Source organism: Onychostruthus taczanowskii, unplaced genomic scaffold (assembly GCF_017590055.1).
Source record: "Onychostruthus taczanowskii isolate IOZ18803 unplaced genomic scaffold, ASM1759005v1 scaffold40, whole genome shotgun sequence".
Taxonomy (NCBI): domain Eukaryota; kingdom Metazoa; phylum Chordata; class Aves; order Passeriformes; family Passeridae; genus Onychostruthus; species Onychostruthus taczanowskii.
In genome coordinates this window covers 4,105,762-4,124,336 of record NW_024501460.1, presented here as the reverse complement: position 1 = coordinate 4,124,336, position 18,575 = coordinate 4,105,762, and the positions used below count along the sequence as shown (strand labels likewise).

General features: G+C 38.3%; 1 protein-coding gene across 2 annotated transcripts; it reads right to left on the bottom strand.

Moving 5' to 3' along the window:
* Positions 1 to 1,566: 1,566 nt before the first annotated feature.
* EEF1E1 (eukaryotic translation elongation factor 1 epsilon 1) lies at positions 1,567 to 18,336 on the bottom strand. Of its 2 annotated transcripts, none has more exons than XM_041413281.1 (4): positions 18,160 to 18,336; positions 15,804 to 16,004; positions 9,263 to 9,358; positions 1,567 to 2,199 (listed from the first exon to the last, which is right to left on the bottom strand). In XM_041413281.1, the coding sequence occupies exons 1-4, from the start codon at positions 18,334 to 18,336 to the stop codon at positions 2,059 to 2,061; spliced, it is 615 nt and encodes a 204-aa protein (XP_041269215.1). In that variant the 3' UTR covers positions 1,567 to 2,058. The 2 variants fall into 2 exon arrangements, with proteins under 2 accessions (XP_041269215.1, XP_041269216.1); XM_041413282.1 differs by having other exon boundaries at positions 18,135 to 18,268.
* Positions 18,337 to 18,575: the final 239 nt, after the last annotated feature.

The following is an 18,575-nucleotide window of genomic DNA, read 5'->3' as shown; positions in this document are numbered from 1 at the left end:
AACTGGCACAAGAGGCTAGGGGATACTGCAGCAGTAGCATGTGCCAGCCTGAGAAATCCCAGTACTTGCAAACAGCAGCTGTTTGGGATTTAAAAAAATATGACATTTTGTAGCATCACCTCTACAACAACCTAACTGAAAAGATGACAGTATTGTTCCCAGCAACATTTAGCCCTGGCTCAATTTCAGCGTTCTCAGCTGTAATGTAAGCTATTTTCATGGATGAAGGCTTGCACATTCACTTTAAAGAACCTAAATCATTCTCACTTGAAAAAGCAACAATAAAAACAATAAATCCATAAGATGGATGTGAAACTTCCCTAAACCCTGATTAAATGCACTGATAATTCACACCCATAAATCCCCTTCTGAAAGAGAAAATGGTTCATTTTAGCAGAATTTAGCAGAAATGCAGGTATTTTTATAAGTATTACCGTCACTTGCTCCCACACATGAGGGAAAAAACAAATTCATTTGAATACATGCTATTAGGTAACAAATGTTTGAATAAATTGGATATTAAGGGTACAAATAACAGTAAACACCTAAAGCTCTCAGGCAGTTGAATATGAAAAGCTTCGAGAAAGAAGTTTCTAATGTACATTTGTACTAAAGCCCACAACTCTTGAATAGATGTCAAGATTTTAGAGAGGTCTTTGCAAGTACATAAGGTGAGCTTCTAAATAGCAAGGAACAAGAGTAGCTAGAAGTGGAGAATTAAGTCGCCAGGAAATGGTGAGAAATTTCTGAAACTTTTGCCCTTAAAGTAACTTGGTGTGCCTGTAAACTTCCAGTAAAATAATTAAGAATAAAATTACATATATCTAGAGAAAACAGGTTCTATTAGAACCTGGAATTGTCCAGGCTATGCTTATTCTTCCAAGTTTCTTCTGTCCATTTATGTATCAGGATTTATTTTAATTACCTAATCTCATTACCTATTTTTTTTTAAAGGTCTTTTAACATTCAGAATGCTCAAACATCTATCCAAGATAGCTTTTTGAATATTTACTGGGTGAGAGACTTCTAAGAAGCACATAAAACAAAAGAATGTATGAGTGAAGTTGTCTGCTAAGCACTGCTGAAGAAACCAACATAGTTCATTTATCAATTAAAATATTAAAGTGCTTTTGTATTTCTTTTGTGTCTTAAAAGAAATGTTATCTGAATTGTGCAGAAGGTAATTAACCAATTCAAGTTAGCACTTTTATACTTGTTACAAATAAAAATCAGAGGACCACATTCTACAGTAAAATGACCCATCCAAATGTGTGATTCAACAACAGTGTTTTTAAAGCCCATTTTAAGCATTGGTAATGAAATTATCTTAACTTGCGGGTTTTGGTTGGTTTTGTTTCAGGGCGAGAAAAGCACATCTGCACTTGTGTAAAAAGTGAAGCGAGGCACATGCAAAATCTTTAAGGACACTAACTTTGCTACCCAGTTTGAAAGGAAATGTTTCCACAGTCAAACCAGTACACCACAAAATGAAGCAGGAAGTGAACTAACCTTTTAACATCATCTTTTCTGAAGAAAAACTAGAAAGTTTCACAGCCAAATTAAGACTACAGTTTTAAAATAATTTATTCGGTCACATAAATACTTTGTAACATTTGCATGTTCCCTTTTTTCACATCCTTGGCACACAATATAGCTCTTAACTCGTACAAAACTAGTGTAAACATCCATGGAAAACGAAAGGAAAGCTGGTTGACGTACATAAACATTCAATAAATAGCAGAAGGAGTGAATAATTGATGGTAAAGATCATGTAATTTCACTTGAATGTTTAATTAAAAGAACCTTAAATTTTTTAAAAAATAGTGAATTAAAACTCAATTTTCCCATCTTTCTACCATTTTTGCATTTAATCAGATACACAATAGCAATTCTTTAGTTCAAATTCTTGAATGAACAACAGCAATTCAATGCAGCTGTATTATTTGAGTTTCAGTTCACATACAGAAGGTTACAAAACAGTATTTGCAGGTTAGTGGCTTTGGACAGTACAACTTCTGAACTTCCACACCTCATTCCAACACGACATTAATATTTGCCTTAATGAGCATTAGTGTATAATCTGTTCTTGATAAAGACGACATTGGACAGATGCTGTCGGACACCTGGGTAATGCTGAATGTGGTTGAACCAACGAGACACATTAAGGTATTTCTCCTTTTCTTGCACTGTGAGGTCCACCTGCATGGAGAATAAATACAAGGCACCAGTTACACCAGTCACTGCATCATAAGAGTCATAAGGTGTTAAGATGAAATAAAAGTGGATTGTTTTACAAATTATTTAAATAACTTGTTACAGTCCAGCAGTGTTCTATCCTCATTTTACACAGTAAAACTCAAACCCGTAATATGTATGGAAATTTAATCTACTCATAGGAACAGACTTGGAGGTGGAATATACAGTTGCATGGTAGAGAGGGGGAAAAGCTTGCATGAATTTAATGCATCTCTCTATTCCTGGGGCCAGGATACAGTACAGGGTGGTGCAGGGAAGAGTTCCACAACATGCACAACCCTTTCATGTTCATTTAGCAGACAGTCTTGTCTCACAGGCAAAAACTACATAATGTTTCAAGGTGTATTTTAAGTACAGGAGTAAGCTTTTACAAGGCAATTTTGGACTGCGTAGGAGGTTGTTTTGTATGACACTTGCTCAAAATGGAATAGTTACTAAAAATCAGCATAACTTAACTGCTCAGATCTACTAGCTTTCATTGTTAAGGCAGTAATGGCATGATTCAAATTAGAACAGTAAAACAAACTGGAAACCTGCCCATACTTCATAAAAATATTTGAAGTACTATCACACAGAACAGCTTCAAGATCAATCAGGAAGAAGTCTCTATCACGCTATTGCAACAGCTCCTTTTCACAAGATACGTGGCTAAGATTAATGCAGAGCTTCAAGCCTATCCTTAATCAGAAGACTGGCTTAGGTAAAGTTATCTACAGTTACAGATCCAAATTCTACCTTTAAAAGTCTTTCGAATTTAAGTCAGCAGCACCCTCAAAGCTTTACTACAAAGTCTGTTATTATTACTTTGGAGTCTTTCAAGCCAGCTGTAAAACTATTCCCACCTTGTATTACCTGTATTAATATTCTTGATTAGCCATTTTATGTCTTCTTATATCTCTGTAATCAAGTTGGCTGATCAGTTTAGACTATAATCTCTTCTCTCACATTAACATACTACAAATGAATTACAAACGGGTTAGTCCTCAAAACAGACTATAAAACCTGCATGAGGAACAAAATGTGATCCTCACATCAACTACCCTATTCCATGTCAGCAATACTGAAACCAATCAGTGCAGGATTCACCTCACTTCATTTTCAGTTAACCAATTAACCATCAAGCTTAACTTAAATCTTGACAATGCCTGCAATCAATGAAAAAGGGCACATCTTCAGAGGACAGTTCTACCAGATAAATAATGATCTAGACATTCCCCATATTTTTCATGTTTAGATTTCTAAAGCTAATCAAGGTTCATCTCCACAAAAGCTAAACAGATGGCATATTCCTTACGCTTTGTTCTGCAAACACTAGATTTTATGGATGCTGCATGTCCCCCCAAAATTTGGTTTTGGGCACAAGACAGCTGAAAACAAATCTGTTTCAACAAACTTTGGATCACAGAAAGAGCTAAACATACTCATTCACAGATAATCAGATGATGAGTAAAAAGCTACTCTTTAAACCCTCATCTTGTCTTATATTTCACCTTGTGACACACCGCCCTTTTGATTTCAGGAGTTTCCTATCAGATTTGCTGCTTCTCCTTGCTGTTCTCTCACACAGCCCAGCACTTGGCTTAGAACTGGGAAGCTTTAAACATGTAGCAGCAAAAAGAATGTAAGGATATATACTAGAAGATGAACCAGTGGAAAAATACTGAGGGAGAAGAATTTCAAGGAGTTGCAGAAGGGAATTCTAAACCAATGGAACACAGCATTAAAGCTCAATTAATGGGAAGTTAGGAGCATAGCAACTGTGACAGTAACCAAAAGGCAGGGATCTGGCAGCTGCTCCTAAGCCCAAGGAGCTGCTCTTCCTAAGGAATGTACCTGCCAGAATTTAAGCACAGCACTACAGATTACTTCCTTCTGCAATTTTGTACTGTTATGAACTCCAGTTCAGGAAGTATGAGAAAATCTGCTCTTCTTGCTGCTGGCATGGAAATGGAAACCACTGTTCCTACAGTTGTATAGTCTGATAGAAATGCACAGAAAAACCATAAAAATCAATTACATATTTTTGCAGATCTAGAAATATAAGAGAGTTACTGGCAATTAACCAAGTGAATAGCACCAACCGGAACAGCACTAACAAAGGGGGAAAAGCCTAGAATTTTTAAAGACATTACAAATGAAAAGTGGAAGCTATGGTAATATAACACTGTTTCACAAATTGCCTGAGCTTCTGCAAGTGCAGTATATTCAGGACCAAAAAAAACCAGTACCATTTAGGGGAAAGATGCTTTTGATCACCTGCAGTGTATTATAATTAATGGTAGCTGGACGCTGATGCTTGATATGAAGCTGGGGGACCATTTACAAACTAACGCAGTGCATGGAAAGAACAATGTGTGTGCTCTAAGGCAATCTAAAACCACTGGAAGTGAAGGAAGGTATTTAGGTATGAGCAAATACTAAAATACCAAAATGTTAAGTTCCTTCAGGTTACAGTAATCTTTTTCAAAGCCTTTACTGGATGACCACCTGGTTATGGAAAGGCTAAGCTAAATTTTATATTTTGCAGCAGATACAGTATTTCCTTCCCATCATCTTTTACTGATAATTCTTGATCATCACGTTTCTCCAAAGTAAATAAAAAAATAAAAGTCTGGAAAACTAGTCCTCCTCCATTCTGTTAGTGTAGTGAAAAAACATCTGAAGGGCAAAACAGATAGCTATGCTAATCATAAGACCCCTTTTTGTACTCTAGGCACAACAAGCGAGATATTTTTACTTATTTACATAATGTACTCTATCAGTGAAATATATTAAAAAGCACTTTGTGGCATGCTCTACTTTTTACTCAGAACATAACTCTTAGGTTAATTGTTTAGAGATCACTTCCATGGCATTTTTTACAACATTTTGTTAGATGGGTATTTTCTGTTCTTCCTCATTAAATTAGATAATTCCCCCAAGTTAAGAAAGGCTGCTGTTCTGCTGTTAAAATAATTATTTGCTATTAAAGCAATTATTTTAATAGCAAAGAAGCAGACACTTAATTTGACAGACTTTTTTTTCCTTTCATGTCATGAAAAAAAAAGTCTTTTTCTTCCACCACAAAGCTCACTGAGGGGAACCAAGGTGGTTATCATACAATGCAGCTCTTAAGAGTTTCTGAAAGGGCTAAAAATACACAAGCTTTAATTATATTTCCTTTCTGCAGCATTGGGGATGCAGGCATAAAGCCCCATTCCCACAACCTGCAGGTCACGGAAAATCTAAAAATACCTGCCTACATATGAACCTCTTCAGCATCAAGAAAAGAAAAAGATACTATCTGACTTTTTAAACTTAGCCTTTAGATAGGGGACAAAGAGAAAAAACCTCAACAGCTGGATGGTATATCTCATGACATACATGTACTTTCACATAGCATTGTTTAATTTTCTGCTGTTAAAGGAATAAGCTTAAAATTACATCATTTTTTTTTTAAGTTACAACTCCTTCTTTTGCAATTCAGTTGAAGAACCATTTTTAGCATCATTGCTTAGAAGAAAAGCTTGTTACCTCAGTACTAAAATTATCAGCGAATCTTAACAAAAAGTCATGGCAGTCTGTTTATTACAGGAAATGTTCCTTATGGAAAAAATAACTCCAAAATAAACTACTATTGTAGTTTATTATAGTTATTTATAACTCCTTGAAATTCTTCTCCCTCAGTCTCATTACAGTTCAATATTAGTGGTTCTGACTCAAGGACAACTGCTTAGTTTGTTCTGTACTTGATCATATTTGGTTTGACACCAAAATTTTGACTGAGGCATCTTCCATTTGCAGATATAAACTTCACCCATAAGTAATTTTTCAGACCTTTTTAAAGAAATTTTCAAGTCAGACATATAGATTTGAGACCACTTCCTTGGTTCTGACAACATTTTTGAAGTATAAAAGCAGATCAATCATCATATTGATTATTTATCTTGAAATAAAACTGGACTTGTGCTGGTCAAAAACATTTAAAAATAAAGACATCTGGAAACTTCTAAAAAAAATAATTTTTAAAATTCCCCCAGATTAGAAGACAAGTTCATTACCACAGGGGGAATTTAATGCTTACTGATTGCCTAAGCTAACCTCAAGCAGTGCTTCTAAATTCAAGTTTTTGCTGCAATCTATGCTTTAACCTAGTAGAATTTTATTGTCCACATTTATCCACATATGTATTTCTGGAATGGAAGTGTCTAAAAGACAACAATATTAGTGTTACATACACAGAGACATCAATGATATATGACAATGTAGATCACATTGACTGAAGAGACAGTAGAAAGCATTACATTTTTTGGGTGTTTGACCTATATTATGATGCAGAACAGCATGTACTATTTAGTTCCTGCCTTATTACTATGAGTGTGTATTTCTAATTAAAAGACCCAAAACAGATTCTGTGTGCAAGAACACTGAAACACTACCTGTGAATCTGATTCTCACTGATTGAAATAAGTCTTCCCACAATATGGATTTTTAAACACATGGCACTATTGTGTTTATTAGGATAACTACAAGGGACAGGGAGAATCAAAGGCAGGCAACAACTGCAGAATTAAGAGTTGCTGCTGTTCAGTAAACAAAGTCAGGTCAAATGGATGAGCCCGGACAGTGAAGAACCAGACTCCAGAAACCCTCCTGGATAATGGGAAGGGCAAAATGAAGATGGGAGGGTGGAATGAATACAACGATGCATGATCTATACTCAGAGACCCCAAGACACCACAGGTGAAGAACTGAGCTATAGGAGTATAAAAACTTTTCCACCTAAATGTACATCAGAAGGGCTTTAAAGTTTTACTACTTAGCTTGTTCAGGATGAACATGGTATGCCAGTAGTATCTACAGTAACCTATCACTAATGTCGATGCTAGCATGTATGTTTTAGCCTATCAAAAGCAGAGATTAACCTTTAAGGTACTACCAGTGATGTTTCCAGATCAAATTTCTAGATAACTTGATGGACAGCAAGATCTGTGGGTTTGCCCTATGCCCCATGTCTCCCATTTCTACCTCCTTTCTTAAAGCATCATAGGAAACATGTATTCATATTTTGCACAAGGCTCAGCTAAAGCAGTGGTGGATATGACAAGCTCCTTCTCTGAACCACATCACATGAGGAGATACAGCAGCTTTCCCTGCCTCCCCCATAAAGCTTAGGGCAGAGCAGCAGCTCTGGACGTACTCTCTTCTGATTACAAGAAAAATAAAAACAACTAAAAGACATTAGAAAAAAAACCAACACAAGATTCTACAGTTCAAGATCCTGCCTCTATACGTTTATCAATTCTGAAACCTTCAAAATACATTTAATTCCTAGTTAGTAGCTCCCAGATTTTCCTATTTATTTAGAACAGTCACCCCGTTGCTTGCCCTCTATACCTTTCTGATTCAGAAAATTACCTTCGATGAAATCAAACATTTCAGAAACAGATGCTGTACTATAAACTTGTCCCAAGTAGTGTCTGGATGGTTGCAGGCACACAGGAGCACCAAGTCATTTGTTTTTACCATCTGTTCTATTTCCCAAAGCAATAACTTGTATCTTTTCATCTTGATTAGGTGGTCTACTCTAGAGCAAACTCTAAATTTAAAATGCGCTTGGATTTTCCCCTGCCAAGTTTTTTTTTTAAAGTCTCATTTGAACTTGTATGCTCTTACAGAATATACAATCATATTTTTAGAAAATACTTATAGTCTTTTTTATGTCTGCATATCATATGTGAAAGGGAACCCATTCTGACACTGTAATCAACACATTTATCCTACTGCTTAAGATATTTTACAAGGTAAATCAATTTAACAGAATTAATTCTATGCGACTTACTCTAGCACGTTTTCAAAAAGCTTTTGAAATGAAGCTTCCCTCTCCTCTGCTTGACACTTATTTGAACTTTCACTCTTGAACAGTCAAGATACAGATACATAAGTTTTCTTTCATTTCTGGTAAAATTTCACTACTTGATTGCCCCTCCCCTCTGCTTCCATTTTGAAATGTATTCTACACTTCTCCCAGAGCTCTGCTTTTAATTGTATAAAAGTAACCATTCACCCAGTTGATTGAATTCAATTCTCAGACACACATGCATTTGTCAAAGGCATCTGCTTCTAATTATCCTCACTCCCTCCCTCAATTTTCAAATGCAAAACTGATGGATTTCATCTTTTCCCAAGAATTAAGCAGACCTTTTTATGTGAGTCCTTTGGTTTCTTCCCACTCCAGAGAATGACAATGGCTCATTTACAAACACATTCCAGCCACCAAAATGCAAACAGCTTCTACTGCTTTATCTTTAAATTAGCACTTGGGGTTCAGAACTGAAGGTGCACCAATTTTTAAGTACTTCATAGTAGCCTGAGTGGACTACAAATAATCTCAACATCTTCCCCACTCAGAACAAATTTATTGTTGGAGTGGTTTTTTTTTTTCTTTTCCTCCTAAGCACCAGCTCCCCATGTTATTTTCATATTATGCACCTTATCAAGTCTTAACACTTAAGCCTGAAAACCCAAATGACAATTTTTTGTGTCTCAAACTTTTTTATATGCATTAAGGAGCTTAATTTACATGCATTTGTATTTCTCTAATACTAACGAAGTTAATACTTTCAGTTCTGACACATCCTTTCAGCCTCATTTATCTATTTTCCCATGTACTTCTGTGACTGTAGTTCAGTGATGTTTCAGACTTGGAAAGGCAAGAGTCCTCAATCGTAGAAACACAGGGATAGGTATCATCCTTGCTATATTCTGCACAGGAAACTAAAGCATTCTGACACTACAGGTCTTTTGACAGATCCATAGCTAAAGATTCAAGAATAAAATAAAAAGCTTAAAAAGGCATTTAAAAAAAAACTTTAAAAGGCTTAAAACTTTAAAACTTAAAAAGGGCATTTTATTTTCCTCTGTTCTGTTCCATTCAGTAAGTTAACTTCTACAACAATAAAATGCCCTTTAGGTAAGTAATAATTATGATAGCTGTACATATAAAAATGATGTAAGTAATGCTTACCATGATTTGATGCAATCCATAGTACATCAAAATGTCTGCTAAGGTAAAAATGTTTCCTGCAAGGTAGACTTTATCTTCAAGGTGCATGTTAAGATCCTGAAAAGGAAGAAGTCATTATACTGCTGTACTATTGACTTTGTAAACCGATATATAATGCAGTTGTTAAAAAGAATAGAAATTTCCTCTGGAGACCATGCATATAAAATAAACACCAGTTTTAAGTTATCCCAACTCAGGAAACAAATCAATCAATAAAAGAAAAAAATCTAGAAGGTAAGTGACAAGATAATAAAATAAATATCATTTTTTGACAGCGAGAATTAGGTAAAATTTAAATGCTGCTCTGTAAACAAAGTGCTTTATATGTAGTGAAATTTTTGTAAATGAAAATGTAAATTATTTTAAGCTGAGTCCACAGAAATATTTTCAAGTCTGTCTTTTCTTGGCTTCAAATTACTGCAATTCAAAAATTAGAGACCCGTATATTTATTATGAGTGCAATTTCAAATGTTTAACATTTGATTAACAGAAAATGCAATCCTATAATAAAAGGACCACATACTGTTCCTCCAGCTATGCCTGTCCTCCAGGACTCCATGCAGCTGGTCAGCAAGGTTCTGGAACACCAAATGTCTAAGAGCCAGGGAAGCACACAGGAATAGTGGGGTGGGAGACAAGGTGTTTCAAACTTGATGCTGGTATCTTGATACCCATCAGCTGCTATCACTTGACACCTGCTTTTATTAATGCTGAAATTACTGCTAGCAATTCTTTTTGACATTGTCAGTTCAGCTGCCATCCAAGTCTCTAAGAAGAGAGAATTTCCAGCATTTTAAAACCATCCCTCAACTGTTCCAGATCAGAGGCTATGAGGGTGAAGTAGTAGAAGGCTTCCATTCAGGTTCAGTAAATAATTATTTCAAATGCGTATTAACAGGAAGAATCCTCTCCATTGCTTTTTGTATGCAGCCATTGTTGGCCAGAAAACAAGAAGCTGACAGGCTGTTGCGCAAGTTTATCAGTTTTATCAGTTATCAGAGAACAAACGCATCACACATCATCTCTGCCTCTTTACCTGTCCTTCCTTTTCTCCAAATCTTAGCTATTTGTCATCCCATTTATACACCTTTCTGCTTCCCACTTTTTTCTAAAGAAATATAACAATAAAATTACCTACTTTAACCTGGACCCCAGCATAAGCCAGCTTTAGTTTTACAATATTATTTTCCGACACCTACAAAAACGGTTTCCCGGCTTTCCCTTGGATTTGGAAACTCCTCTTATCCAGAGGGAAAAAAAGAAGCACAGAACATCTGCTTAAGCCACTCCGTTCTCCTGCCCCAGAAACAGAGGTAAGCAGCTTAAACGTAACTAACATTTTCAAAAATTTTAATTTTTCAGTTTCAATTACAGAACATTCCATTTTCAGACATTTTATTGAAAAAACAAGTCTTGGCCAAGGAGAAGGGGGTTAATACTTGGTGAACAAAAAAAAGAAATTATATTTGGCCTTTAGCGTGTTGCACTTTTTGTGGTTACATAATTTTACTGATATAGGGATTTCCTATAATGCATATATAGAAAATAAACCAAGACCAAAACACAAAACTAGAATGTTGAGACTTTAAGACATCTAACCTTGCATTTGCTTTTGACAAGCTTGATGCCATTAAGCCACCTTACTATTCTTTGATAACCTCTTCATGACAGGACTCCTGTACTTCTGCAATATTTGAACATCCCCATGTCTGCTTTGATTTCTTTTATTAGAGCAAATCAGGGAAACATATTAACCCCTGCATAGTTAAAATTCTGTAAGGTCAGCAGCCCCTGGCTATGTAGCTTATTTTCTTTAGACTGGTTTACTGCTTTGTTCATGTTAGTGGGTGCTCAAATTACCTCAAACATGTAACTACAGCGCTGTGGAATTTCCTACAATGCAAGACAAAGGAAAATCCAATGTTAAGAAGAAAAAACTTGCAGGAAAAAAACCCTCAAACCTAAATATCTGCTTTATTAGAAAAAAACCCTGCAAACTTGTCTGTTTTGAAACAAATTCTCTGACCAGCATTTTTCATTTCAATTAACCAGAAATTCCACATGCATTATAATGAAAATTAACACAGCTGAAATTATGTCTTCTCTCCCTCCTCCATTCTTCTTAGCTTAGGCTATGGAATCAGGATTTTGTAAAGGAAAAATCTCATTATCTCTGAACGTACCATCACCACAGTTATATCCCTGCTGAAAATTTTGGATTTCTGCATCAAAGAAATTACAGCATGCTAATTCCGAGTTTTACATTGCATACGTACACTCAAAATAGTCATCAATTAAAAAATCCTAAAACTTTAAAGGCAAGGTAAGCCATTACAGCGTGAACAATTATTTATTCTGGGTTCATCAAGTTTTATGAAGCCAGTTAACTGAGCAAATTAGATTTTACAAAAATAGTTTAGTCTTGTATAAATTAGCATTAGTTTACAATTCTGTTTTTGAACATGTACTTCCCCCCACTAAAATACAAACAGATATTTTGACTTCATTCTGCAAGTCACACTAATTCAGAAACATCATATTTTTTTTCATGTGCATTAGGCACATTTAGTTAATCTTGCCTCATGGGTTATGCTTCCCATGGATGATTATATTACTGGCTAATAGCCAAATGTGCTGAAATTCCTGAAAGTCAAGTTTGCTCAAGTGACCACAGTAATAAAGTGAAATAGTGTTCCAGTCCTGGAGAGATTAATGAAAATATGAACACAAAACTCTATAGAATTTCTATCACATGCAGGAAATTCAGGTCTGCTGGCTGTCATCCGAATCATTTGTCTTTCATGTACTGAACGCCACCATTAAATGAATTCCATATAGACAAATGCAGGATTAAAAGAATAAGATAGCCCTGGAAGTTGCTTGTAACTACACAAACTTACTGTTGGCATTCCCCCGGGAAACTTTCAAACTTCAGACAGATTCTTAAGGCATAGCTGCATTACAATGCATTAACATGCACTGAACAACTGCAATTCAAACACCATTTTTGGGTATGAGGGGGAGAAAAGCAACAGAAAAGAGTTGTTGCATTATTTATGGACTGATGTATTTCCATTTGCTTGTTCTACGGGAAAAAAAAAATCCAATTTGCAGCCTCTATCTAGCAACAGCTCAACACATCCCATTCAGAGCACACTTCTGAGCACCCCCAGCGTTGCTTACTGCCTGTTAAATATGCAATCCAATGGCCCCTAATCCATTTAATCTGCTCAGGCCGCTGAATCCCTGCCAGTCCTTGCCAGTTGTGACAGTGGCTCCGATAAAGAACAGCTCCTTCTTGTGACAACTTAGGAGCTTCCAATGGACCTAATCGCACTCTGATTTTGTTCTGGATATTTTGCCCACAACACCCCGCTGGTGTAGTGCTTGCGTTACACAGACATCCCGTCCTTTCAGTCAGCAAGATTCTCGAGGTCATTTATGCCCTAAATGCTTTTATGTCTCTCACCATGCAAAGACAAAAAGCTGAGCACTCCCAAATGTTTCAGGAAAGCCCCTGACAATGCAGAACCCAAGAAAGGGTTTCTGCAGCCACATCCAAGAAAAGCAGAACGACTTTTGATACATAGACATATTTTTAATTCTCATGCAAGACTCTCCTCTCTAACTGGCAAACTATGTGCTAAACCTGGTCTGGAAGAATATTATATTACTGAGTTTCTTGTAAAAGAAGAAAAATAATCAACAAATATTGCTGCAATAATAAAAATTCAATCTTTAAACCTGTAAGTGTGCAAAAAACCAGTGTACAGAGCTGTGGATTAATGGCATGAACAGAGCATGGATTAACCTGCTTTTGCACCTGCAGAAACAGTAATTTTTCAAGCAAGCACATTAAATAGAAATTACAGCTCTCTTATTCAGATTTCTATTTGGATTTCATTATTACAGCCAGAAAGCACAGGAGACTGGGATAAAGCTAATTGAAGTAATGGAAAATTGTTCTGTATGAGACACTGGAAGTAGTACACAAAGACTCTTAGTTATTATCCTTCAGACACCAGAGGTTTCTACATTTTTGTGGATGCTTTTAAGTGAATTTAACAAGGTACCAGTTATTTGTCAGAGGTTTCTGAAGATGGGGTGCGAAAGGGGAAGAATCCTCAGGTTTAAAACGCCTAAAATTGATAAAACAGAGACATTAAAATCTCCTGAACAAAATCCACTATCCCCTAAGTAGAACTTTGATGGCACAGAGAAACAGAAAAAAACACTGATTATCCTGCATGACAAGTCAGAAATGTTCAGATTTTTTTTTCCTATGCAGCTTAATTTACCACTAACTAAATATCAAAGAAACAAAAGATTATATTCCTTCACCCTGTGGAAAAGAAAGTTAACATAATGCACTGTATATTATGCTATCACTGCTATTGACATTCATCATTCCTATGGATGTGCTGAGGAACAAATGTGGAGCAAAAGTACTGCTCCCAGTTATTTTGTCAAGCACAGAAGCACAAATCAAAATTAGACAAAACTCAACAAGCCCTTTATTGGTCCATTCTGAACATTGTGACACTTGCTCTGGATGAATATAAAAACCCTGGTTGAGATGGTCTGTTTCACCATTATTTCCCTGCCAAGTAACAGCTTTAGGCAACACATTAGTAAGAAAAATTTAACAACCTATTTTTGTAAAGCAAACAGAAAATCCTTCCTGTTCAAATTAACAAACATGAAACCAGTTATGTACTGACATTTTGTAGAACCATATCAGTTAAGGGTTAAATAGAGGCAGCCTAAAGTTTATAGCAGAAGTTACTGAACTGTTTTTGGTGCAGCTATTATAAATTGTGGCTCTAGGCTGCAACCGTCCCAAGACTGCCATTGTGTATTCCAGACACGTTGTAAAACTACAGCCTCAGACTTCCCTCCCTATTTTAGTTCTTCTTTTTTTTTCATCCGTACTCCCTTTTGGCACAGTATACTTTAATGGTAGGCTGCCCCTTTTCTGATTAATCATGGTGGCAAGAGAACAAATTACAAAAAAAAGCTCTTAATTGCTACACTATGAAATTATTAGTGCTGAAACAATTCCACAGCAGCCTTGTGTTAAAATAAATTCTGGTTATTCAACACTTGCTTAAAAAAAATCCACAGAAAAACGTTTACATGCACTTAAAGGCAGATATTCATGCTAAAGTAACACTGATTGCTTCTTAGTGAGGAAATTTTCCTTTGCTTGGAAATACTTGATACATCTACATATTTGTATTTCAGCATATTGTCTCTTCCACACACCCAATGTCACTAAGGCCAAAGATGGAAAGAGATCCCAGCTCCAGCAGAAACTACCATATCTCTGCATCGGGTTTTAATGCTCCAATGCAATTCTGCAAATACTCTTGCACGTGCTGACACTGCAGGTATCATCACTAAAACCATCCTGAGCAGATGAATTTTATAAACAAACTCATTATTAACCAATGGAAGATATTCCCTAGATACAATGAAACCAAGATAACTCAGATTATTTGGGATTCAAGTGAGAGAAACGGTTTGTCAGAACTATCACCAAGCTGGTAGGTAATGCAGGCAGGATAGGCCTCAAGATCAAGAGGGCTATCAGCTCGAAGAGTAACAAAGAGTTGTTTTATATCACTTTAAGATGCATTTGCATTTATTTTAGTAACAGTGTTAAGACTGCTTCAGTTTATCTTTGGTTTCTGCACACCTTACCAGAGCCAGAATTACTAGGATGCTGCCAGCTTCAAGGACAGTCAACCCTGCAGCTCACAAATTTCTAAACTCAGACTCACTGGCAGCATTGACCAATGTAACTCTCCATCTAAAACATACTTTTTAAACTAGAAAAAATCAACACTTTAAAAATTGATTGAATTTCACCGCTCTTTTATACATACTTTGTAAACAGTGTTGAACAGTGTATAGCAGATTTTCTCTTCAAGTTGTTCCCACAAGACTGCAATAACACTTATACTATTACCAGTTGCAAGGAGTAAGGAAAATAGAGTAAGTTTTGCTATCTGCTCCTTGGCATCCTGGCTGCTCAAACAACAAGGTTCTCTTTTGTGCTTCCACCTGTTTAAGAGGAAGTAAGCCTCAGCCTACAAGAAAAGTTTAATAACAGCAGACCAAGGACTCCACACAAAGTACCTCAATGTTAAGGACAGTTTTGTAGAGGATCCTTTATGATTTCAGTTTTCACACACAATTCTGTCCAGTGCCTCCTTTTAGCATCAATACCAATTACCACAGCATCAAGTATGGCTTGTATCCCATAACTGCCACATCATTAAGAATAGGTCTTAAAACAATCAGAGAAGTGTTAGTCGGGAATACAACACCAAAGGTTTATGAAGACAGTAGGAAACTGGCACCTCACACAGGCAGCTGAACAGTACTTAGTGATACTGTCAAGCCCTTAGCATTTGTTAAATTTTATTAATTGGATGCTCATACACACATTAGCACTGCAGTGCAAAATTCCATGGCAAGGTAATTAAGCACTCCTTACCTTCAGAATTGTTCTAGTATCTTCCTTACTGGAGCCTCCATTTACCCGGGTCACCCTGTATTCCAGCCACTGCTGCACCACAGCCTTCTCCTCAGCAGTGCTTCCCAGCAGCTGCTCCTTCCTGGCCTGCCTGACCAGGTGGGCAGCAATGGTCATCAACCCTGTCAGCCCAGGGCCATTGTTGGTTTGGAGAACAGGAACCTGGAAATGGAAAGAGAAATAGAAAATTAAACAAACAACTGAAGAAAGCAGTCTCTATATGAATGGCAATATATTGGTTTTTTATGCTCTCTCAGAACTTAGAAGCAATCATGGTAAAGGCGGTGCCATCAAAAGCAAGTCTGTGTTGTTCACTTTTTCTCTTTGGGGTGTTTTATTTTCAATTCTTACAGAAGAACATGAACAAACCAGGACACCTTTAGCTCCCATTAAGTGAATGCTGCCAATATTAGGCAGAAATAGCATTGCTTGTTCTACCACTGGCAGAAATCTTATTAACTGACTTCTAACTCATTTCCAAATTCAGGACTCTGACTTAAGACTGTGGAGTCCAACTTCTCTCTGAGCAAGCAGGCTGCAGTAACCACACCTCCTGAAAAGCTTACTCCTACATACTGCACCGTTCCAAAACGCCCTGAACAGCAGTCAGGAGCTCACTGGTACCAGCAGGACAGCACAGCACACCTCCAGCTTTAGCCATGATGTCTTTGTGAGAGACAGCAGCACGTGTTCAACCATGGGGAAGGAAACTGGACCATCACCTCCAGAAATGAGGTGAGTGAACTGGAACTCACTGCAACAGGCTGAGGCCCACTCAGTCAGTTATGACATAAAATGAAAGAAACTGATTAAAATGCAACACTCTTTCTTTTAAAATATTTGGCTGAACAGAGCAGCCTGTTTATATCCAGATTTTTTAATCTAAGCTGCAAGTTGAAAGCATAATATTATTTTTGTACTTGTATCAAGAGTCTTCCACTACTATTAAAGTTTTTTTTCCACTGAGCATCCAGCCAGAAAAACTACACACAAATTTAGTTACTTGAATTTTTCAGCATTATGCTTTACGGTAATAGCACAGGTGGACTGGAAAATAATTAAGGCAGTTTTTGCAAATGAAGAACACGCATAGATACTCAGGACTCTAGTCATAAACAGGCAAATTAAAAACCCCAAAACATAAGACAACTGCAGAGCTTCATTTCTCCACCAACCTTCTCCAGGAGGGAGAATCAAACAAAGAGCTCATAAATTTGTGATGGTCCCAGCTCTAAATTGCATTTTTTATGCCTCAGGTGCCTCTTGAACCATGGAACCTAATGTTTCCATACAAACTTTGAAACATTAATACATCTAGAACCACAGAATCATCAGAGTTGGAGAGGACCTTCAAGAGCATCCAGTCCAGCATGCACCCAGCACTGCCACTGCAACCCTAAATCACTGAATCACCTCTCCCTGCCACACCCAGACAGCTCTTAAAACATCTCCAGGAATGGACACTTCACCACCTCCCAGGGCAACCTATTGCAATGCCTGAGCACCACAAGAGGGAAAAACAGGAATGGACACTTCACCACCTCCCTGGGCAACCTATTCCAATGCCTGAGCACCACAAGAGCGAAAAACATTTTCTAATACCTAACCTGCATCTCCCCTGTCTCAGTTTGCAATGCCTGAGCACCACAAGAGGGAAAAACATTTTCTAATATCTAATCTGCATCTCCCCTGTCTCAGATGAGGCCATTTCCTCTGGCCCTCTCACTGCAGGCACAGAAAATGGACCGGCTCCCAGGCCACTACAACGCCGTGTCAGGCAGGAGTACTTTAAAAGAGTAAAATATTTAAGAGCAACACGTCCTCAATACAGACATCTTCCTATTATTAAAACAGCACCTTTTTCTTCCGATGTAATGCAATCAAGATAGCACAGACATAACTCGCGCAGGCATAGACAAAGGAAAGCGCTGAAAGAACAAGTATAAACCAAGCCGAACTCCCTTCCATGACACACGATGATCCTTCCCACAAGGAGAAAGAAGGAGTTTCCAGAACCTACAGGCTCGCAGGCAGCGAGGCCCCACAACGTCCACAACATATGGCGAGGGAAGGGCTGGAGGGAGCGCAGGTGAGACCCCGCTCAAGGAGACGTCGGCTGGGCTGGGATCTGGGGTTCGCAGCCACCGTCACATCGGTGTCTGAGGGGAATTGCCAGGGAAGCTCGGAGGGAAGCAGCCATTGGGGAAAGGAGACCACAGGACGCCCGCCCTCCCACGCGCGTCGCCACGCCCGCCCTCCCACGCGCTCCAGGCCCCTCCTCGCTCCCTTCACCTTCCGCTCCCCCTGGACGCCGTACTTGTTCCCGCCCGGCAGCCCCAGCAGCCGCTCCAGCAGCTCCAGCTCCTCCGCGCCCCGCACCGCTGCCGCCATCTTTCCCGGCGGGACACGCGGGACAAGGAAGGAGGGCGGCTACAACCGCTCGCCCCATTGGCGGACAGCGCCAGGGAGCCGCCGCAGGAAGCGCCACTGCCATTGGCCAGAAAGAGCCGGCCAGCCAATGAGAAGCCAAGAGAGGCTTCGCGTTCCGCCGTTCGAGGGGGAGGGAGGAGCAGCGGGAGTCACAGAGGGCGCATGCGCAATCGCGGCTGCACGTCCCCGGTCTCACGGTGGGCCAGGCACGCGCGCGCCAAGCCGCGCCTTCGGGGCGGGGCCTTGCGGAAGGGGGCGGGGCAGCCGTGAGGGGCCGAGAGGGTGGAGCCGCCCCTTCGCCCA